At 43.2% G+C, this 24,483-nt stretch overlaps 1 protein-coding gene across 8 annotated transcripts in view; it reads left to right on the top strand.

Annotated features, from left to right (window-relative positions):
• HDAC8 (histone deacetylase 8) overlaps positions 1–24,483 on the top strand; it is a 218,122-nt gene that overhangs the window by 169,554 nt on the left and 24,085 nt on the right. For 5 of the 8 annotated variants that reach the window (XR_007409310.1, XM_025466192.3, XM_025466190.3 and 2 more), the window contains one exon: positions 17,841–17,946. The exons of 1 other annotated variant lie outside the window; for it this stretch is intronic. Coding sequence is in view for 5 of the 7 variants with exons in the window: in XM_025466192.3 (XP_025321977.1) it covers positions 17,841–17,946 (106 nt within the window). In the remaining 2 variants the exon portion in view is untranslated. Of the gene's footprint in view, positions 1–17,840; positions 17,953–24,483 lie in introns of those variants that run through there. 2 more of the 8 variants (XR_007409309.1, XM_049107256.1) reach the window with 1 other exon arrangement.

The following is a 24,483-nucleotide window of genomic DNA, read 5'->3' as shown; positions in this document are numbered from 1 at the left end:
ATGGCAGAGCCAAAATTAAAATTCAGGTCGTCTGGCTCCAGAATCCCTGAAATAAATTTTGAGTGTGAATATGATTATCATCATCATCCAGTTTAATACATATCCAAGTATACTGATCCCACTTTTCCCTATAGTATCTGAGCACACACTAGCACTTCTCCTTCCCCAGCATTTAATTTAAGGTAAGGATGCTCCCCAAGTCTCTGATGTTCTGCTAGGAAGCATATTCATTCTTGTTGTTTATGTACTGTCTGTCTCTTCCACTGGAATGTGAGCTGCTCTATCTCCTTTGCCTACCAAATGCACACATTTGTATTGCCTGGTTATAGGGGGCACCCAATAAACATTCTTAAGTAAATGAATCAGTGAAATAAATAAACTAAGGTCCTGGGAGCTGTGGGGAAGACAGGTCCAACCCCAGGAACTTATAGGCTAGTGGATGACCTAACACATGGACATGAGCATCTATCACACTCTGTCTCCTCTCTTCTTTCACTTCCTGCCTTCTCTCCCAGAACTTTCAGACTGTATGTGCCCAGACCATTCAGATTCCCTATTCTCTTGCATACATTTCTCCACCCCGCCAGGACTTCACACTCCTTGACAATGGCCCATGTTCCAACATACATCTGCCCACTCTCCTGGCTCTGCCCATCCAAACGTCTCATTCCCAATCCCTGCCTATACCCACCTGCGGCATCTGCTGTGTGTTGTTAGCATGATCAAACTAATTTTCACTAATGTATGAATCCTGCCAGAGCAATCTAGGTTATGTGATTTCTTTAAGCATTTTGTTCTGGGAACTTTCAAACATATACACAGTAGAGAGAAGAGTATAATGACACACACACCCCCACCCCCGCCATGTACCCATCACCCAGGTTCAACAATTATCAACATTCTGCCATTCTTATTTTTCCTATTCCCCATTTTTTATTGAAGTATTTTAAAGCAAATCCCTAGTACTATACCATTCCACAATTGCTGGCCTATAAATATTTCCATATGTTTCTCCAAAAGGACCTTTTCTTAACATAACTACAACACCAATACCAAACTCAACAAAATTACTAATTCCTTAATATCATCTGATACCAGTCACTGTTGAGTTTTACCCAATTATCTCAAAAATACTTTCTGTATGGATTTGTTCAAATCAAGATCCAAACATGGCCCATACTTTAGGCATATACTTTTTAGTGTTAAGGCCACTTGGTAGAACTTCAGGCCTAGAAGAGTCAGGACTACTCAGCCCAAAGCCTCTCTGAACATCCCAGATTTTCTAACCCTAGATGCTTCAGGGTGGCCTCTCCCTTGCTAGAGGAAGGAGCAAGCCATCCAAACCCCTCATCAGATCTTTGTTCCCCAATAAAGGATGTAGTGAGATGTAGTGAGACCTCAGAGTGAGATGAGGAGGGGAGCAAAAGGAGAGTCAGAGAAATGCCTTGAAACTAGCCTTCTGCTCTGCCTCCTATCCAGACAACTCCAAACCCCATTCCCATCCTGACTGACCTCAGAAATATTTGATTCAGCTGTGTAAATATAATCATAATTACAGTCATTCCTGGGAGCTGCTTTCCATTATGCCTAATTACAGTACAGCACAATAATCATTAGGTGTATCATTAAAGATGTGTCAGATTGACTTTGTCATGAGTTTTATTTGATTTCCATTCAAAACTGCTCCAGTACGCACAGACATCAGAACTTGTTGCTCCTAGTCCCTACCAGGGAGCAGGAGACCAGCTGTCTGCAAGCCAGCAGCTAAGCATCTATCTCATCCAGTTCCATCCTGTCCCCTCTTATCCCAACCCCTCTCCTCCCATTCCATCCCATCCTTTCTACTCTGTGTTCACTGGTTTCCCTGTAGCCCAGGCCAAAGGTGCCTGCCTGTCCTTCCTCTCTTACCCTCCACAGGCTGCATATCTGAGCTCGAGGCAGAATGATTCACACTTACAAACAGAAACCAGCAAAACAACAAAACCCTGCAGGCTCTGCCAGCATCAACTGCTGCTTTCCCTGTCCACAGAGATCTCAGTCAAACTTCTTATTGACTCAGTGCATGCAACATCTTCATTATTCTCCCCATTTGGGGGATAGGGAATGTGAGATAAGTCAATGTGTCCAAAGTCACTTAGTTCACCATTAGCAGAACCAAGAGAACCAGAGGCTGTGGCTATTGAGCTGGAGCTTCTGTGGGAGCCAAGGCCAGGTCAGGCTCTGTCGATGAGCATTCTTCTCTGCTAATGGGTGCATTTTCAATTTTCAAATGTACTAAATGATGCTGCTGGGCAACTTCCTGAGAAGCAAGCACATGAGAGTTGAGGGATGGGAGTGGAGAACCATACTTTTCCAGCTCGCGTTTGCAGGCTGTGGAAACCAAGCCAATAGCCTGGACCAGAAAGCCTCCCAGACCCTGGTACATTCTCAGGCTGCCCCTGCCAGTGGGTTTCTTGCTGCCCGCCAACACCAAGGCAGTCACTAATCAGGCAAACCAGTGTGGAAGAAGCATGTATACCATATCAAATCTTTGCCTAATGAGCGTTCCCTTGGGGTCCTGTGCAGATCCAATAAATGAATTCAGTGCGTGTAAGCTCAAATGCTCATTTGTTCAGCCAGCCTTGAATGAGAGCTATCTTTGTGCCCTGCTCTGTGCTAAGTAAAGCTACCATGGGCTTCTTGCTTCTGAGAGCTGCACCCACAGTCTAATGTGGAAGAAGGGCATGTAAACAAATATGCCAGAGAAAGCCAGAGGACTGGGATCCCTGGGTGGCGCAGCGGTTTGGCACCTGCCTTTGGCCCAGGGCGCGATTCTGGAGGCCCCGGGATCGAATCCCACGTCGGGCTCCCGGTGCATGGAGCCTGCCTCTCCCTCTGCCTGTGTCTCTGCCTCTCTCTCACTGCGTGCCTATCATAAATAAATAAATAAATAAAAAAGAAAGAAAGCCAGAGGACTATTAAAGGCATTGCATAAGCACAGAGGAGGGAATAAGGAACTTCACCTTTGGGAAGTCCACAAAGACTTCAAAGATGTTACATTTCTGAGTCTCGAAACCTGAGTAGAAATGGTCTAAGCTGAGAAGGGAGGGCCGAGCATTGTTTCCAAAGAGAACAGAAAGACAGGACAATGCAACAGAGCATGAAGGAATCCAGGACCCTTTTGCAGATGGAAGGTCAACGACTTTCCATTAATGTATCTCAAGGCCTTAATAATTTAAAGTCAAACTTCCAGATGGACCATCACTCTAGTTTACTGATTTGCCAAGACCTTTGCTTCCCCGCCCTGCTTTTGTGGCAACCTTTTGGCTTTTTTGTTCCTTTGCATTTAACTTAAAAATTGATGCCAAAATACGCCGTTTCAATTTGTTCATTCTAAATTTTGCACCGATCACACTGGCCTACTGAATGGTTTAACTATATGCTCTAAGCTTCTCAGAAAACAAAAGGAGTCCTTTTTTCCTCCTAGAATCAAACCCAAGGAAGCAGGGCCTGCTGTGGGGAAGGATAGTACAAAATCTCTGAGGACACCTGGACTCCATGTGCTAGGCCTTTGTTGCCCTATGTCTGTTCTCAACCAAATGGCCTGTGTGTTTAGCTGCTGACTGCCATCTTCATTAGAGGGACATTAAAACACTGTTGGTTTGGGGCACCTGGATGTCTCAGTGGGAAGAGCATGCAACTCTTGATCTTGATGCAAGTCAAGATGATCTTGGAGTCGTGGGTTTGAGCCCCACATTGGGTGTAGAGATTACTAAAAAATAAATAAATAAACTTAAAAAAAAAACAGTGCTGGTCTAAGTATGGCAAGGTAATGAATCATCCTTCTGTGAACTCTTACATAAACTATTGGGGATGAGTCACAGTATACCTTTATTAATTTGCTGAAGAACGTTAGCCACATCTAGAGCATTGAAGGGACCCAACAGCCCCAAGTTACAGTTTTTGTAATCAAAGTGAAACCCCCTCCATTGGTCTGGCCTCTAGAACTTTTCACAAAATTTTTTCCATTGATCCTCATAAACAGCCCTTTAAAGCTGGCAGGGCAAATATTTGTGTTCCCATTTTACCAATGTGGAGACTGAGCCTTGAGGGGTTAAGTGATTCCAAGTGGTTCCAATGATTGGAAACCAAACTCCCAATCACATTGCTGGGAGCTTTTCTACTGCCCAGAGCTGCCTGCGGCTGAGCCAGCCTTTCCTTCATATTGGGGTGGATGTGAGTAGAGGCAGCTCACTCATTCATGGGACATCTGACTGAGGTTAAGCACGCAGTCTATAGGCTCCTTGTACTGTTCACAGCACAGTCGCCTTAAGAATGACCTCCAGATGTTTGCCATGTTAGCACCAAACTAGCACAGTAGATAGAGTGATAAAGACCAATCTCAGGAAGCAAATACCCCTCCAAGATATAAGTCATTTACTCCCTTCTTTCCAGCAGGATCAGGTTCAACCTGCATAAATCTATTTTAGTGTATTTTAATTGCTTGTAAACTAAGTTTCCTGGATATGCCACTGACCATGAATAATTAGAATCATTTCAATGACTGGGTTTTTGAAAGTGAATGGGAGGGAGACAAAAAGGGGCTGCTTAGAAGGGAGAGTCATTTGTTAAAAGGCTGAGTGGGAGCATTGTCTCAGCCTTCTCCAGTTTTGTATTTTTCATGATGTCACGAGAGCCGCCTGTTTTTCAGCTACTCTGGCTGCCCTTCGTTTTTTATGCATCTCTCAAGTCAAGTAATGCCAGCTGCTGACGACTGGGCCCAAGTGGCTACATGTCAGAGTCATTCATTCACTCAGCAAAGATGTATGGAGCACCTACTATGTACCAGGCCCATACCACATTTCAAGGATGAAGAAAAGAATAAAGCCCAGTTCCCAACCTTAAGGAGAACACTGCCCAGAGTGGGAAACAGGCATATAAACAAACAATTACACTCCAATGTGATAAGTGCCAGAATAGAGAAGTTCACAATGAGCTGTGGGAATCCAGAGGGGGAACTTGCTCCATCTGGAGGAGTTGGGGCTTGTACAAGAGAGAAGCAACATTTAGCAAGGGCTGAAGGGAAGCAGAAGAGTCAATCAGATAAAGAGGAGTGGGAAGAGTGGCTACAGTTCAGTGTGGCTACAGTGTAGGGATTATGGCGTGGACCATGGTATAAGACTTGAGAAGTCAGTTGGATCAGACTGTAAAGGCCTTTGTATGTCCTGCTTTTAGAGTTTGGACTTGGCCCTACAGTCAGTGGGGAGCCAATCACAGTTTTTTTTTAATATTTTATTTATTTATTCATGATAGACACACACACAGAGAGAGAGAGAGAGAGAGAGAGAGAGGCAGAGAGACACAGGCAGAGGGAGAAGCAGGCTCCACTCAGGGAGCCTGACGTGGGACTCAGCCCAGGGTCTCCAGGATCAGGCCCCAGGCTGCAGGAGGTGCTAAACCACTGAGCCATCCAGGGATCCCCGCAACCAGTTTTTTAGGTAAGGGGAATGACATGATCAGATCTGAATTTCTGACAGAAAACTTAAGGAGGGCGGGGAGACCAAGAAATCAGTTAGAGGCTGACTCAGAGAGCACTTCTTTGCTTTGTCTTCCCCTCTGTACTTCAGGAGCTCCTTGCCTGCACATCTATCATGGCACTTACCACAAAGCATTAGAATTAGAGTTTCCACAGCTGTCTCCCCATCTACTCCTTGAGGGCAGAAGCTGGGTCTCATTCATCTCTTTGTGCCCAGAACCTGGTACGCAGGAGTGCTCAGGATATGTTGGTATCAAGTGAATGAGAAAACAAATGAATCAATCAGTTCTAAGCAAATACAACCCTGATTTGCTCCCAAGTAACCACTCTGATGGATATATCAGAGACAAATCCTACTCTGATGTATCAAGTCCATCCATGACTTTTCCACTGATTCTGCCAAGCCCATCAGTCTATCATTCTCATCACAAAGAGAAGATGTGCTTACAGAGAAGACAAGAAAGTTGCCTACAGAGCTGTGCTGGTGCTGGTTATGACCCAGTACTCTGTTCTTTCTCATAAATTAATTTGTGATGACTTTTCTAAAATATATCTTCATTCTTCTTCCTCTGCCTTTCTTACCTTCTCTCCCCTCCTATTTAAATCTTACTCATCTTTCAAGGCCAATTCAGTTTCCAATCTCCCCCATGAAATCTTATCCATTACCCATCCCCTACACTCAGAATTAAGAATTCCTACTCGAGTTTCCATAGCTCTAGAGAAATGATTCACCTCTAACTCTCATCTTCTTGTAGTTACTCCTTTAGATGTCTGCCTTCTCTACTAGACTGTAAGCTCCTCAAGGCCAGGGATTGTCTGCTTCATCATTGTCTTCCCAGCACCTCCCACCCTGCATCCTACCCAAACACATAACCAGTGAGTGTTTTCAAACAGTAACCAAAACATATTGCTAGTTATCCAGCTGCCCCCTGAGAAAAACTCTGTCTTCTTGCACATGGTTAGACATGGGTTTTTTCTTTCACCTGACAAATGGAGAGGGGAAAAAATCATTACTCATCAAACAATGAGAATGTCTCATAAAAATGAGATCCCCTAATCTCTATCCCTGAATCCCATATCACCTTAGGTATTTTGAAAGCACAAAATCCTGTGCCTCTAAACTAAGTACAAGCAGACTGACCCATTGACGGTCGTAAGTTCAAACCTTTTTGCTGAGGAACTTACTATATGATGGAACTCACCTATGGTGCTGAGTGAACAAAAAGAGAAGATGAACGTTCTCTTTGGAAAGACTAGTACTGTATTTGCTCCACTTGGAATGCATTAAGCATCACATGCCAAGAATTCAAGTTTTCCAGGTAGAAATGTCCAGCAGACAGTTATAAATGCAAGCCAGAGCCTGGGGATAAATAATGAACCCATGGATGTAGGATCTCCTGCATATAAGTGATTAAAGCAACAGCAAGAAGTGTAAACTCTTGCAGAGAGAGGGGAAAAAGCTGAGAGCAAAACCCAAGGCACCTGTTAAGAGACAAGTGAAGGAAGATGACCCAGGGAAGGAGACTGAGAAGGAAGAGTGGTGGTGATAAAAGAGAAGATAATGCCACAAATGAGGGGGGTAGTTGATGACATGTGCTGGAAAGAGATCAAATAGGATAAGTGATAACTGAAAAGAAGACAATAGGTTGGCAATTAGGAGGTCACTCTTGGTCTCCTAAAGCAGGTATAGCAAATATAGGACACATATGACTACATCTCCCCAGCCCCCACACTGACACCATGTACCCCCATGAATTACATGACAAAGTGATTGTGGAATTTTCTTGATGAACCTAGACACAGCCTCAGAACCCTTCCCAACACAGTACCCCAAGCAGCTACTACCTATCAATCAGAGTTGCCAACAAGCTGAAATCTCTTTGTCATCCTTTTTCTATAAAACATTTCAGTGGAGATGTGAGGAAGAAGACAGACAGCTGTAGACTAAAGTGTCTGAGAAATGAAGTGGTCCAGGTGGTGAAAAAGAGAGAAATTTGAATAAGTTCAGGAATGAAAGTATAGACAGAGGGCAGTTGCTTGGAGTAGTATAAAGATCAAGCCAAGGGAGCATTTACCAATCTGCCAGTAGAATCCATTTTCAAGGTCATCTTAATACTTGTCCAGCAGCCAGCCAGGTAAAGCAATATCTCTATACTCTCCCCTCTTCCATTCCCACCTTTGGCTTAAGGAAAAGTTGATGTAAAAAAAAAGCTTCATGTGTAGGCTTGTTTCCAAAATACTCATTTAATTAACAGAGACATATGGTATAACTAAAGTTGGCCCTGCACATATTTCTGAAGGAGGAATTCTCTCTAATAGTGGAAATGTGAGGACCAGCAGTGATGTGGGGAAGGTATTAGTCTTGGCCAGACCCTTTCCCAAACCCCTGAAACTACCCTAGTCAAGTGGCAGCCACCCATCCTTGTCTCTTCTGCCACCTCCTCTGTACCTCTTTCCTTCCCTCAACAATGTACTCCATATTCATCTCTTCTCCTTTCTGTCACCTTTGTCCCCCTGCCTTTCTTGTTCAATCCCACCACTTCCAATTCCTCATTCCCTTCTCCTCTCTTCCATTTAATTTTTTAATCCCTTTCATTTGGGGGTATCCTTCTCTTCTTGATCTCTCTGCCCTCTTCCTGATTTCAGGGTTTGTAGATACAGAATAAGCTCTTTGGAACTCACCCTCATGCAGTCTCAAGGGGCATTTTTAAAGAAATCTAATTTTGCTACTGTCCACTACATGCAGAACTCCTGTTTCTTTACACAGTTGATAAAACACAATAAAATAATATTATGATCTAGCATTAAATAACATTTACTGAGCATTCACTATGCTCCAGGCACTGTTCTAAGTGCTTTACATGAATTAATTCATTTATTGTCACAACAACTCTGTAAGGTACATTCTGTTATTGTCCCCATTTTACAAATAAAGGCAAGACACAACAGTCAGGTAACTTATCTAAGGCCATACAGCTAGTAAACGGTGGAGCAAAAATTTAGGGCTCATCCCGTAATACTCCAGAAAGCTCACTTTTTTAACCATGCTGATTGCTTCATGGTGTAATGGAAAGCCCAACTGGGCTGGAAGTCCAAAGCCATGGTTAAAGTTTGTATCTGTTACTCAGCACCTAATAGAACACACACAAACACAAACACACATATACACATAACCACATAACACACACAAATTACTGTGGATTGACCTTAGTGAATAAATAATACACTAAAGGGTCATATATATGTGTTCATGAAGCCTATAAGTACTTTAGGTAGTGAAATAAGGCTAGTTAACACTGGACATATGCTTTGTTTAAACAGAATTGGTGTTCAAATAAGCTAACATTCCCCCGGTTTACCTGATTATTTTGCTTAATAAACGTTTTCTATACCAATAGTTAAAATGCCATTAAAACATCTGAATAATAAAACTATTTCCATGGCGTATTCATTCATTCACTCATTCATTCAAACATTTTTGGGCACTGGAGCCTCACCATAAAACAGTTCTTTTTTTTTAAGATTTTATTTATTCGTAAAAAAAAAAAAAGATTTTATTTATTCGTGAGAGACACGGGGAGAGGGAGAGAAGGAGGCAGAGACACAGGCAGAGGGAGGAGCAGGATCCATGAAGGGAGCCCGATGTAAGACTCAATCCTGGGTCTCCAGGATCACGCCCTGGGCTGAAGGCGGCACTAAGCAGCTGAGCCACCCGGGCTGCCCCCATTAAAAAAGTTCTTAAGTGCTAACTCTGTGTCCAAGGGATGAATGCAGATGGAATACAGATGTAGTCTAGATGGGATGCTTGGTTTCCATCCTCATGTCCACCGTGGTAACGTCTTATCTCCAACAGCCGTATCTTCCTAACCTCTCTTGGTTATACACTGAACACTCCTAATTCCCCATTCCCCTGTCTACAAGCAATTGCCTTTGATGTGCTGCTTCCTGCCAGTTCAGTCCAACAGCTGATGGGGTTATTATTTTTGTTTGTTTGTGTTATAAAGCCATGGCAATAAAATGTACCCCTAATAATACCACTGCAATTTTATGTTCTTAAAATGTACCATAAATGATATATATAATAACTGAATTTCCTGTAAACAGAATTTTTTTCTGGGGAAAGGAGAACTTTTTTGTTTCCATCATGGTTGGGCCAAGGCTCTTTGATGGAGTAATTGGCGATATAGGAAAGGCTGAGAAGCATCATACAAGACCATATTATGGTTCAAAGCACTGGTGCTATGTTATTCTGGTTGTGATGAGTTCTGTTCACAGAGTAATTCAGGACAAGAAATGCTCTTCCTGGTTAGGTCCCACGTCACAGTCACCAGCCAACTTCCCCAGCTGAAAGCAGAGTAAAGTCTCAGGGATCTATAAGAGGGATTGGCACAGGGGGTCCTGGTCGTCTCAGTCAGTTAAGTGTCTGCTTTCTGCTCAGGTCATGATCCCAGGGTCCTAGGATCAAGCCCCGCATTGCATAGGGCTCCCTGCTTGGGTAGAGTCGGCTTCTCCCCCCTGCCCCTCCCCCTTGCTTGTGTGCTCTCTGGTGCGCTGTCTCTCTCTCTCTCTCTCTCTCTCTCTCTCTCTCTCTCTCTCTCATAAATAAATAAATAAATAAATAAATAAATAAATAAATAAATAAATAAAATCTTTAAAAAGAAAAACAGGAATTGGCACAGACCTTAGGCTTACCCTAGTGGAATCAAGTCTAATTTTTAGGAAAAGGCAAACCTTGAGTTAACAATGAAAAATTTTAGAGGGGCTTGGAGTATCATAAAAAGAGGGCTGGCTAGAAGCAGTATAACTGTTTCCCCTAACGACTAGGAGAAAGGAATACTGGTTTAACCATGGGAGAGTATTCCTTTAAGCATCTTCCTCATCCCTAAGACTGTGAGATTTCACTTTACTGTTCTCTTTCTTCCTCTCTAGCTGTTCTTTTCTTGCCTATTCATTGGATCTTTTTATCCCCCTACCACGTTAGTCCTCAGCCATGACCTCACTTCCATACACCATCATCATATCTTCAGCTGCCTGCTAGGCATAGTGATCCAGATTCCCTCTTGTAATCTCAAACCCAACTAAACCCAATCACATCGCCTTCCCCTAGCCATACTAGCTCTTTATGCTAATTTACCCCAGCTCTGTCAGTGGCACAGGAATTCTCCAGCTCAGCCAGACTCAAAACCTGGGAGTCAACTTTGACTTCTCCATTGTCTCCTTTCCTCCCCAGCCAATCAATTACAAAAGTCCTGGTGATGACAAATACCCACCATTTGCTTCTACGTGGATTGAACTGGAGGGTATTATGCTGAGTGAAATAAGTCAATCAGAGAAGGACAAACATTATATGGTCTCATTCATTTGGGGAATATAAAAAATAGTGAAAGGGAATAAAGGGGAAAGGAGAAAAAATGAGTGGGAAATATCAGAAAGGGAGACAGAACATGAGAGACTCCTAACTCTGGGAAACGAACAAGGGGTGGTAGAAAGGGAGGTGGGCAGGGGGTGGGGGTGACTGGGTGACAAGCACTGAGGGAGGCAGTTGATGGGATAAGCACTGGGTGTTATGCTATATGTTGGCAAATTGAACACCAATAAAAAAAAAGTTCTGGTGAGTCTACCTTTACAATGTCTCTTTCCCATTCTCTCCATCTCCACAACAATCACCCTTGTTCAAGCCCTTGTTATCTCTCCCTTGAACTATTGCAAAAGCTACCACACTGGTCACCCAGCCTTTCTATGCTTGCTCCCAGGTTTCCTAAGGCACAGATCTAATCCTGAGGCTGCCCCAGTGCCTGTTACAGCAAGTCCTGTCTCCTCAACCTGGGATTCAGGCCTCTCATGCTCTCCTTTGCCAACTTCAGCTAACCCACAATCCTTGCTGGTCCCCAGATTTGTCCAGCAGTCTCTTGCTTCCACTGACTACCTCCCAGCCCATCCCATTCCTGCCAGTTTGCAATCACCCTTTCAAGACCCTAATTCTCAAAAAAAAAAAAAAAAAAGACCCTAATTCTCTCTACTGGATGCAAATTTTCTTGGAATCCCAAACACATTTTATCTTCTTCATTCAACAAACATGAATTGAGCACCTGTTATTTTCCAGGCCCTATGCTAGGAGTTATAGGTAAGATAAATATGAATAAAACAGTATTCTTCCCTTGTGGAGCTCTGGGGCCAGAAAGACAAACATAACTAACTCTAAATCCCTATCAGGCTGCCTCCGACTCCTATCCTATGGGCCCTTCTCTTCAGCCTATAAATATACTTAAGACCTTCTCATCTTAAATCATCCACCTTACCCCAGCCCTACCCCATGTCAAACTCTTAAAATAAAAAGTATATTCATACCATCATTCTCATCTCCACTTCCTCCTGTTCTGACTCTCCAGTCCACTCCAGTCAGGCCTTGTCCACACCCTCCACTGACTTGACTACAGCAAAGTTCTGCTTCCCATGGACAATTCAGAAGACTGCCTTCCTTTTACTTAATATCTCTGTAATATCTCAAATTGTCGCCAGAACTGTTCCCACTCCCTCTGTCCACCTCTGAAGTATTGGCTGTTCTCCATGATTCTTTCTTTGTTTCTCTTCCCTTCTCTCTCTGCAGTAAGCCTCTCCTGCCAGCCAAGGCAATTCTATTTGTCGGCAATTCTCATCCAATTTGTTTGTCACTAACAACCCCCAAATCTCTAAAATGTATCCTGTATCATAGGCCCAACCTGTCCCCTAAATACCAGAGCACTATATCATTAGAATCCTGACCCTCAAAATGCTTCCTGCTGAACTCCCCATATACATATATACCTTACCACAAGCCCTTGTCCTCTGCCTGTACTCCTCATCTCATTAATGCACTTCTTACAAAGTCAAGAAATCCTTGACTCTCTCTTCTTTCTTACTTTCCACATCTAATTTATTGTTCAGTCCTATTGATGATATTTTTTCAGTTTTTCAATCTCTCCATTCCTCCCACAACTGTTATGGTTCATGCCCAGATACCACTCATCATGGCTCTATACCAGCCTTCTCACTGGTCTCCCTACTTGCATTTCTCCCCTCAAATGCTGTTCCATTCTCCACCCTGTAGCCAATGAGTCTTCTAAAGGAAACAGGTGACCTATCCATTCCCTCATTTGTAAACTCCCTCAGGTTTTCATTTCCTTATCCCACAAATAGTTATTTACCAACTACTAGGCACAAGCACTGCTTTGGGAACTGGCAATACAGCAGGGAGCAAAACAATGTTCTGCCCTCATGAACCTTCTAGTCTAGAATAAGGCCAAATGCCTGAGTGCGGGGAGTGGGCAACACCTACTGTGAAACTCATGCCTGCCTTCCCAGACTCATGTCCTAATTCTCCTTATGCCCTACCCTCAAGCCATATCAGATTAATTTCAATGCCTAAAATGTTCTATTCTGTTCCATGCTCCTTGCCTTTGCCCAGGCTCTCTTGAGAATGCCTCCCTCCCAACCACCATACCCTATTTGCAGACTACGCCCCCCTACACAATCATTTTCCTGAGGTAATTTATTTTATTTTTTTTTAATATTTTTTTTATTTTTTTATTTTTATTTTTTAATTTATTTATGATAGTCACAGAGAGAGAGAGAGAGAGGCAGAGACACAGGCAGAGGGAGAAGCAGGCTCCATGCACCGGGAGCCTGATGTGGGATTCGATCCCGGGTCTCCAGGATCGCGCCCTGGGCCAAAGGCAGGCGCCAAACCGCTGCGCCACCCAGGGATCCCTCCTGAGGTCATTTAAAGGCTTCCTATAGGTAGTGCTGATCTCCAGAATGACCTGGGTTCAAACCTCAGCACTACACATGCTGTGTGACCTCTGTCAAGTTATCTGACTATTCTGCACTTCAAATCTTCATCTTAAAATGGAAATAATTATAGTACCCCCATATGGGTTGGTTGTGAGAACTAAGTTAGTCAGTCTATAAAAAGTGATGAGACACTTTAGGTGCCTGATACATATAAGCCTTTAATAAATGTTTTTCTTACTTTTATCTTTAGTCTTATCGTTGTACCTCTCATCACACTATTCTATAATAACTCTTCCTACTAAACACGTCTTACTGTCTTTGTAACCCATGAACTTACTTGGTCAAGCATATAGTAGGAAGAAAGAAGGATAAAAGGATTGGCAGCTCCAGGTCTATGGCTTGGTTTCCTGTGACCAAATTGAATTATGAGGGAATAAAAGCAAATTTAAGACTTCTTCTAAATATCTTCTTGACTGAATATCTAAGTGTATATATACTGTTTGCATTGCATGAGCAATAGCTAGAAAGGAGTGATGAAGAAAAGTGCTTTGAGCTGGGCTGACCTGAATGAGAACTGAGCTATTTCATTTTTTTATTAATTGACTTTTGAGTCCAGAAAGGATCAACTACCCTACAGTCGCCATTACCTTCAGTTCCCATACCTCACCCCCACTTCATACTTTCCATTTGCCTCCTTCCTACTACTGTGTTCCCCTCAAAAAAGTATAAACTGAAACTCAAAAAGCAAAAGGAGTGCTGAGGGAAAAGGGGAAGCAGTGGAGAAGGGTTAGCACTTCCCTCCTTCCTTTGCTGAGATCAAAGTCAGCATTCTGACTGGAAGGCCAGCTGGCCTCTTTTATCCCCGCTCCACCTGTCTGGGAATGGGACTGCTGCCTGCCCATTTCCTTTCCTCTTCAGGGCTGCAGGGCAGTTTCAGGGTGGGGCCTCAAGCTATTTCTAGTGCTGGCCAAATCCCTCCACCCCACTATCTCCTTTGCCTTATGCGATCAGATTTCCTTTCTACCTCTCCGGTAACAAGTGGCGGGAGCATAGGGCAGGAAACGGTGAGAGAAGTCAGTTTCTCCACAGGCCCTAGGTGGAGCTAACCGTTTAAGCAAGTGGAGAGGACGCTGGGGCTACTGGGCTTTGTCTAGCAGGAGGAACAGATTCTTCTTTCTGCATAGCCACCCCGAGTAGTTGGCCCCAAATCCCCCAGGGTATGGGTGAGGCACCAGTTAGGTAAGGGCCTCTTGCCTCAGGAAAAGGGAATTCACATTGACTGAAGTCCTACTATGTTCTGGGCCCTGTGCTAGGCCCTTTTGTTTATATCATCTCAGTGGTTTCTAACAACCCAGCCAGGTCAGCATTTATTATCATTCCTCTGGTAGCAATGACAAAAGAGAGATTAAGCAGCTCGCCTGAGGCACATGACTAAATCCTGATAGAACATCCAGCTCTGTCTGACTCTAAAGCCAGTGCTCTTTCCACCTCATCATGCTGCCTCAAGAGTCCAGAAAAGCTGTTAATACCATGAGTTGGCTCTTTGCATTATTCCACAGAATTAACTGAACAGCTAGCTAAATCTTTTGTGAATGAATTTCATTTAACATAACTTTAAAATAAAGGTCTAAGGGGAACCTTTGATGACTTGAGTTCAATTCTACAAAGAATGTATGACAGAAGTTTCTGCCTTTGCAGAGTTCAAACTCTAGTAGAAAAGGGTTAACGAGTGCCAAAATAAAAGCATGATATAACACAGAAACAGAGAAATGCCATGAGAGAGACAGAGGGGGATATAGGGCAACACCTTTGCCTTAGATATAGCCTCTCCCTTCCAGGTGCCCATCCCTTCCCTTGGCCCCAAACAAAGCCTCCTAAGTCTGGGACCAGCCAGCTGCCATGTTGAACTTGATCACAAAACAGAGACTTTCTTAAATCATCAATGTCCCCTAGCTAAGAATAATGCCAATAAGCAGGACCTGGGCATAATATTTCATTGGCAAAGGTGGAGAGATGTCTAAGAACCCAGGCTTGGTTATTACCTGCAACCAGCCTGCCTCAGCAAAGAATGGGTAAATAATGGGTTAGTTAAAGCCAGGTGCTAATGCAGCCAGATCAAGAGCCTTAATCCCAGTCAAACTGAGTTCTGTTACATAGGAGTCAGTTCTGGCCCCAGCTGACCATCTTGCAACTGTGTGCTCTTAGTTAAAGAAGGAACTAAAGCAGTAGAGTATGGGTAACCACATTGTAGGCATTCACAGTGCAGGCATATTGTTTCAAACACTCAGCCCTAAACAGACCGCTCACAACATGTCTTGGTGACGGAGGATCAACAGTGTTCCTCTGCCTTCATAGATGGAAGCAGAACATTCTCCCCTCCTATACAGGGAGGCATCCTGCCTCTGATTTTTTTTTTAAAGATTTATTTATTCATGAGCGACACAGAGAGAGAGGCAGAGACATAGGCAGAGGGAGAAGTAGGCTCCTTAATAGGGAGCCCAAAGTGGAACTCAATCCGGGATCCGAGGATCATGCCCTGATCCGAAGGCAGAAGCTCAACCGCTGAGCCACCCAGGCGTCCCCTGCCTCTGATTTTTATAGCACTTTGATGCTAGGGATTTGAGTCCTCTCACAGAGTGGCTACTGCATTGCATCTGTCTTTCTTCTATTGCTCTCTCTAAACCCGTCTTTCCATACCCGTGAAATGAGTGTACTACTTGACACCCCTTGGAGGAAAAGAGGTCGCCTAAGGAGAGAGGGCAACACCTGTTTGAAACCTTCTTTTCCAGAGCCAAGCCCACGAGATCCTCGAACTTGGACTGAGGGGCCCTCCTTAACTAAAAATACAAACTTCTCAAGTTTCTTTGATCATAATAGGAGGTTAGTTTCTGAATGTATCCCCCAGGTAACCCCTCTTGTGTTTTCCATATATGGGTTTGGTGAAGATGATCTCCACTCAAGGCTTCTTCTATCTCCAGAACTCAGAGCTTCAGGCATCAGAACATAATTACTCCAGCAGGAAGGCCCCTCTTTCCTTTCCATGTCCATCCATTTTTAAAAAGGCATTATAATTAACATTGAGAGAGTCTTGGACATTTTCCTTAAAATTAAGTGTGTAGAGTTTTCCATCATGGATGTGCAAAAGCCATCTACCCATCAAATTACCCGTGAATTCCATAAAGATACTCTTAGAATCCTTAGAGATCTTCCACAACCTCTCCCATGGTGCCAGACATACTTCCAGACTCTGAACAAGGATAATTTCGTGGCAAATGCAATAACCCTGGGCTTCTCTCAAATTCATGACACATATCCAGATCCCTTTTTTCATGCACTGTCTACCATTTTTCCCATGGAATTTGAATCCCCCTGTTTTATTTACTGCCTAACAGTATCACTATTGAAAGCATGTAATGTTAAGGACCATATGCTCTCTCTCCAGAGACTATGCACAAATACTATTTCTGTTAAAAACTACACTGAAATAGTAGTTTTGCATACTTCTCATTCAAAGACTTATCCCAATTGAATGATTCCCTTTGTCGTGGAGTGTTTTTCCCCAAGCGGGCCCTAATAGAGAAGCTGAATCAGATATTGTGACTTACCAGAAGTCACAAGGAATCATCTAGTGAGCTAGAAATAGAATCCAAAAACCTTTATTTTGATTCCCTGAATTTAAAAACAAATAAACTCTACTACAGAGAAAGAAAAATTGGAGAAACTACACTTGCTTGACATTCCTGGGTCAGGGAATTCAAGGCAACCAAAACTAACAGGCAACTGCCATAGTCTGTGAGGATTAGGATGTGAATAAGACATAAATGCTGCCTGCCCTCAAGGAGCTGACATTCCAGTGCAGGGAGATCAGGTCACTTTTGAAAAACCTCTATCCAATGCAAAATGTGCTTATGAAGACTTAGTGGATCCCAGAGGAGATCATGCCCATCTTCATAGTCTCCTCAGCAACCAGCACAGTGACCCACATGTGATATGCAGGCAAGCACTATTTGTTGAACAAGGGCCAAAAAAAAGGTACCAACAGAACATTCTGGGAGTTGTTAGAAAATAAGGGACAGCTTTGTGAAGGAGGTGACATTTGAGCTGTGCCTAGAAGGATGGGGAGGTTTTACACAAGCAGCAGGAATTGGGGGGGGGGAGTGCCTTTGCAGCCCAAACAAAGAGCAATGGCAAAGATCCTAAGGGGTGACAAAGCATGGTGTGATTTGGGAAAGCCCAGAGCAGGCCAGTGTGACTAAAGAACAAGAGGCAGTAAGAACTAAGGGTAAAGAAAAAAGTTAAGACCTAAGCAGAGAGAACCTTGAACAACAAGCTAAATAATTTAGCAGTGAACTGTCACTGCAGGTTTTGAACAAGAGAAATGGTACCACAAGAACAGGGCTGCCTGCTGCATCATCCTGCTCAACCCACCTGGGCCTCCCTTGCCTTGTCAATAGTGATGGTTTTCTTTTGATTGTTTCTGTGTGTATGTAGTTCGATTTGGAGGTTTTCTGTGGTTTAGCATTTTTTTTTTTTGGCCTTTCCCTTTTCCTTACAGTTTTTCACAGCATATGGTCCTGATTATGTGTTGGAAATCACGCCAAGCTGCCGGCCAGACCGCAATGAGCCCCACCGAGTCCAGCAAATCCTCAACTACATCAAAGGTGAGCACCACCCCTCAAGTCTTGCCCTCCTCATGCCACCCAGCTTGTGGTGGCCCATCAGTGGGGGCTTCCCTAAATACCATTTGTCTTTTGGTGGCTAATCATTTCACTGACTTAGAAGGGAAACATCTTCTTGGCCTGATAGCTTGTAGTTGGAATTCCACACTGACCACTCTGATGGGATTGTCATTTGGCTAGTTAATGTCACCTTCAGCGGGATAAAAGGTTTACCTTTAGGCACCTCCAGTGAAAGACCAGTTCTAAAGTGTGCCCTGGAACCTTTTCCTTTTAAAAGAGCAACAGTAAAACCCTATTTTTTAAAGATTTCGTTTATTTATTCGAGAGAGAGAGAAAGAGAGGCAGAGACACAGGCAGAGGGAGAAGCAGGCTCCATGCAGGGAGCCCGATATGGGACTCGATCCTGGATCCCGGGATCACACCCTGAGCTGAAGGCAGACACTGAACCGCTGAGCCACCCAGGTGTCTCAAAACCCTCTTTAAAATGAGGGAAGTTCAAGCCAATTCAGACTTAAGGTAGAAGGAAGGAGGGGCTCACAGACATTGTGTTCCAGGGTAGTTACTTGGTCGAGTATGGCCTTGAGAGACTGTCCACCTACAGTGGATAGTCAGGATTCTGGTGCCCTGAGGGTGGGCTCCCCAGTCTTATACAGAGCACTGGAGATGGAGTTGTTGCCCTATCCTGCCCTTCCCTCAGCCTAGCCTACAATTATTCTGGCTTCTGGCCAGAGGGAAATGGCAATCATCAGGTTATTATCCTTTTGATCACACTGTCCACCAGCTATTTAAGGATGCTGCCCTTAGCTTTCCAGTAGAGCCTCCCTCCTAACCCCAATTGCTACTCCACAACTCAATTCATTTTATCTACATTATAACGTCGTTCTGGTGACCCATTTTCCTGTTTAATTGAATTTGTATGTATGTGTGCATATTTTTTTGGATCCTAATTGTTTGTAGTGTTAACAAGCTAAGGGTATCATATCGCCCATCTTGTAGAGTGAAATTCCCATGTTTATTCATATAACGGTCAAGATAGCAACAATTCTCCTACCTTTGACTCCCTAGTTGGAATAGAATCCAGCATGAAAGGGAGGCCTGTACTGTATCAGAGGTAGTCTGAGGGAATACATTGTGTCCTAGGGAGTTTTTGCTGAGGGTTATATTGAGACCCTATCCTTTAGTAGTGTCCAGTCGGTGACAACAGCCAAGTCCTTGGGCAGGGTCTCCATGTCCCAGGCTCCTTTGGCCAGAGAACATTTTCTAAGCTCGTAAGTCAAAGACCTGTAAGGTGAGGCTCACAGCAATGCTTATCGCCTCTCTGGGGTGTCCCATAACACTCAGCCTTCTCTTGACCCTATAGTTTCAAGCCACCTCCCTCTAGCTTCTCGGTGGATATCAACCCCACAAATTCTCACTTCCTAACCAAATCCTCCTCCCTTGTGCAGTCTTTAAGGCCTTTAAACTCTTTATATTCCTGGCCTTTTGCCAATCCTTCTCATTGTCCTGCAGCCCTGATTAACACTAGTGCTCCAACCCTAATTTGTTCCTGCCCCTCACAGACCCAGGACACTTTTTCTGTTTCCTTTGGGACTGATCCTGGACCAACTTCTCTTACCCCTCTTCTTCAACCTTGCCATTTTCGCCCCATCCAGCCTCTAAATCCTCGTAGAGAACAAAGCAATAGAAACAGAGAAACTAAACAAGCCTCTGCAGCTTCTCGCTCACACCTACGTATGTGCAGATATCTGTATGCCTCATGCTTTCTTGCACACATACCCAGACACATATCTCCAGAATTATGACATCTTGCTATTGGAGAAATGGAAATAATAAGGGAGAGAAGACATAAGGAAGGTAATTCAAAGGGAAGAGAATTAGGAAAGGTAAGGAACATAGAAGAGTAATAAATTTTTTAAAAGATTTTATTTATTCATGAGAGACACAGAGAGAGGCAGAGACACAGGAAAGGGGAGGAGAAGCAGGCTCCATGCAGAGAGCCTGATGTGGGACTCGATACTGAGACTCCAGGATCACATCCTGAACCAAAGGCAGATGCCCAACCGCTAAGCCACCCAGGCAACCCAAGAGGAATAAATTTTTAAAAGACTTGAGATAAAAGATTAGTTTGAGGGTTGGGAAAAATAATAGGAAATCTTAGAGGACATGTAAGTTACATGTGAATCAAGATTTTTAAAAGATCCTGACAGGTTATAGCAATATTCTGATTGTAGCACAATGAAATTAAACTTGGAGAAAATGTGGCATTTCTATACACTAACAATGAGACTAAAGAAAGAGAAATTAAGAGTCACTCCCATTTACAACTGCACCCAAAAGCATAAGATACCTAGGAATAAACCTAACCAAAAAGGTAAAGGATCTATACCCTAAAAACTACAGAACACTTCTGAAAGAAATTGAGGAAGACACAAAGAGGTGGAAAAATATTCCATGCTCATGGCTTGGAAGAATTAATATTGTGAAAATGTCAATGCTACCCAGGGCAATTTACACATTTAATGCAATCCCTATCAAAATACCATGGACTTTCTTCAGAGAGTTGGAACAAATCATCTTAAGATTTGTGTGGAATCAGAAAAGACCCCAAATAGCCAGGGGAATATTAAAAAAGAAACCATAGCTGGGGGCATCACAATGCCGGATTTCAGGTTGTACTACAAAGCTGTGGTCATCAAGACAGTGTGGTACTGGCACAAAAACAGACACATAGATCAATGGAACAGAATAGAGAATCCAGAAGTGAACCCTCAACTCAATAGTCAACTAACATTCGGCAAAGCAGGAAAGACTATCCACTGGGAAAAAGACAATATCTTCAATAAATGGTGCTGGGAAAATTGGACAGCCACATGCAGAAGAATGAAACTGGACCATTCTCTTACACCATACACAGAGATAAACTCAAAATGGATGAAAGTTCTAAATGTGAGGCAAGATTCCATCAAAATCCTAGAGGAGAACACAGGCAACACCCTTTTTGAACTTGGCCACAGTAACTTCTTGCAAGATACATCCATGAAGGCAAGAGAAACAAAAGCAAAAATGAACTATTGGGACTTGATCAAGATAAGAAGCTTTTGCACAGCAAAAGAAACAATCAACAAAACTAAAGACAACCTACAGAATGGGAGAAGATATTTGCAAATGACGTATCAGATAAAGGACTAGTATCCAAGATCTACAAAGAACTTATTTTTTTATGTTTTTTAAAGATTTTATTCATTTATTCATGAGACACACAGAGAGTAGAGGCAGAGACATAGGCAGAGGGAGAAGCAGACTCCCTGTGAGGAGCCTGATGTGGGACTCAACCCCAGGACCCCAGGATCATGACCTGAGCCAAAGGCAGATGCTCAACTGCGGAGCCACCCAGGTGTCCTATAAAGAACTTATTAAACTCAACAGCAAAGAAACAAACAATCCAATCATGAAATGGGCAAAAGACATGAACAGAAATCTCACAGAGTAAGACATAGACATGGTCAACAAGCACATGAGAAAATGCTCCGCATCACTGGCCATCAGGGAAATACAAATCAAAACCACAATGAGATACCACCTCACACCAGTGAGAATGGGGAAAATTAACAAGGCAGGAAACAACAAATGTTGGAGAGGATGTGGAGAAAGGGGAACCCTCTTGCATTGTTGGTGGGAATGTGAACTGGTGCAGTCACTCTGGAAAACTGTGTGGAGGTTCCTCAAAGAGTTAAAAATAGATCTGCCCTATGACCCAGCCATTGCACTGCTGGGGATTTACCCCAAAGATACAGATGCAGTGAAATGCTGAGACACCTGCACCCCGATGTTTATAGCAGCAATGTCCAAAATAGCCAACCTGTGGAAGGAGCCTCGGTGTCCATCGAAAGATGAATGGATAAAGAGGATCTGGTTTATGTATACAATGGAATATTACTCAGCCATTAGAAACAACAAATACTCACCATTTGCTTCGACTTGGATGGAACTGGAGGGTATTATGCTGAGTGAAATAAGTCAATCGGAGAAGGACAAACATTATATGGTCTCATTCATTTGGGGAATATAAAAAATAGTGGAAGGGAATAAAGGGGAAAGGAGAAAAATGAGTGGGAAATATCAGAAAGGGAGACAGAACATGAGAGACTCCTAACTCTGGGAAACGAACAAGGAGTGGTAGAAAGGGAGGTGGGTGGGGGGTGGGGGTGACTGGGTGACAGGCACTGAGTGGGGCAGTTGATGGGATGAGCACTGGGTGTTATGCTATATGTTGGCAAATTGAACTCCAATTTAAAAATATAAATAAATAAATAAATAAATTTTTCACAACAACAAGAAAGAAAGAAAGAAAGAAAGAAAGAAAGAAAGAAAGAAAGAAAGAAAGAAAGAAAAAGAAAATGTATGGACCAAGAACTGGGTCCTCCGAAGCAATTAGACACATACAAGATGGGAAGATGTGGCTCAGCAGCATTTTGTCTGAAAGAGTTAGGGATTTTAGTCAATGTGGACTTCAGTGTGAGTCTCCAGGACAAGTTGGTCTCCAGAGAAGCTGATGCAGTATCAACTTCATTTTCAAAGGGCTCTAGACATACATACATACATACATAGGCTCTAGACAAATAGGAGCATGCTACTGGTCAGTCAGGATGGGGAAAGGACTATAGACCAGGCTCCAAGAGATCTGATTGGAGGAGCTAGGGCTTTTGGAGAAAAGAAGACAAGGGGAACATGGCCTTCATATCTCTGAGAAGCTGTCCCGGAGCAGAGGGCATAGACCGAGTCTATGTGGTCACAGGGCACAGAGCTAGAACTCTCAGGTAAATATTATAAAAAAGGCAAATTTTTATTGTAGAAGGAAGAATTTTCTAACATTTTGAACCTGTCCAAAGTGGAGCAGACTTCCCAAAAAAGAATGAGGTCTCTGTTGCTGGAGACATGCAAGTAGAGGCTAGATAATCACTTGACTGTCATATCATAGAAAGGCTTCTGCATTGGGGGAGGGTGATAGTACTAGATTATTGTCAAGATTCCTTCTAATCCTAAGATCCTAGGATGCTGTATGTTAAAAATGAGAAAATAGAAAAACAATAAAAAGAATATGATGAGAGTGCAGAGGTTGGTAGATGTCACAGTTTTTGGGGCAGTGGCAGGGGGATAATACTGTGTACAGGAAAGAATTGATGAGAAGAAAAGAAATTAAATGGCTGAGAGTGGGTAGGGAGTAGCCAGGGAGGGCAGACAGCAAGTAGAGTGGCTATAGAATACTAGGAATGTTCAGATTTTCCATTTAGCCATCTCTTTCATATTGGCAAAGTCTTGTGTTCTAGCCATGCAAATGAGCAGAGCACACAAGTCAAGAACCAAAAAGAAATTCAGCTAAACCTAGAAGAAACGAGGCTAGAAAGAAGTCCAAATGTTGCTAAATATGGCCCGATTAACCTGCTATACTGAGACTGTGCCCCTCCAGCCTGGTGACGCATGCTGCCATCAGATAGTGCGTTGCCATGACAATGGTCAGTGTGGAAAAGCTGCTGAATTTTCTACATTCTGAAAAATTTTCCTGAACCTGCCTACATGACTTCTCATTTATTCTTACATATAAAAACCTCAGCAAGGCCAGCCATTTCTCCCTGTATCTTTTGCCCTCCTTCCCTCATTTTAAAAACAAAGGAGGGGGAGGCATGGATTGATTTGGGAAGATGGGATGTCAATGATGAAGTGTATGGATTAAGCTCCACTCTATGAGAGGAAGTTTAGCCAGCATGTCTTGTAGAATTTGTTAGCCTTTGAAGTTGGTTTTTTTCTCTTTCTCACCACATCCCTTAAAGCACAGAAGATGGGATTTTTAACCTACTAAAGATCAAACCTGGGGAGGTTCATCTTATAGAGATACATTCCATATGCTACAGGTTGACTGGAGGGACAGGCAGATTTAGACCTTACCTTATCCCATCTTTACTGCCCATTAGACTTTCCAAGAGGAAAAAAAAGACAAAAATAAAACCTTGGAGAATCAATTCAAGCTGTTAGCTTTATACAGGAAAAAGCTATGTTTTGCTCTAACAAATTGCTCTTTTCATGCCAATAAATCTCAAAGATATGTGTCAGTGTTCACAAGGAAGTGTGGATCACTCAGCCTAGCTCATGCCCACTACTGTAAAACCATCCTCACACCATCTTCATATGCTCAAACTTGTTTGCCTTTCCTCTGCTTGACATACTCCAGAAGAGTTGGCTCACAATGAACCTTCCAAAGTTGGAACAGTGCTGATGTGATCAATCTCCAGGGGTGGCTAGCTCCCCAAGCCTGCTTGGCTCTGTGTGATGCAACCCAAACCCAACCTTCTGTGGAGGAGTGCAGAGGGAGTGTGAGTTGCACATGTGTATGTGTTGACACTGTAATTGGAGGTTACAACTCATTTGCTCTGAGTTCCCAGACTGTACCCCAAGTTTGCCTGGTATAGAAAAGGAGACAAATAGGGCCAGGAGGTAAGAAGGAGGAGGAGGGGGAGGACACAA

This window comes from Canis lupus, chromosome X (genome assembly GCF_003254725.2).
Source record: "Canis lupus dingo isolate Sandy chromosome X, ASM325472v2, whole genome shotgun sequence".
Lineage (NCBI taxonomy): Eukaryota > Metazoa > Chordata > Mammalia > Carnivora > Canidae > Canis > Canis lupus.
The sequence above is the reverse complement of the archived record's forward strand: the minus strand, read 5'-3'. Positions and strand labels throughout refer to the sequence as shown.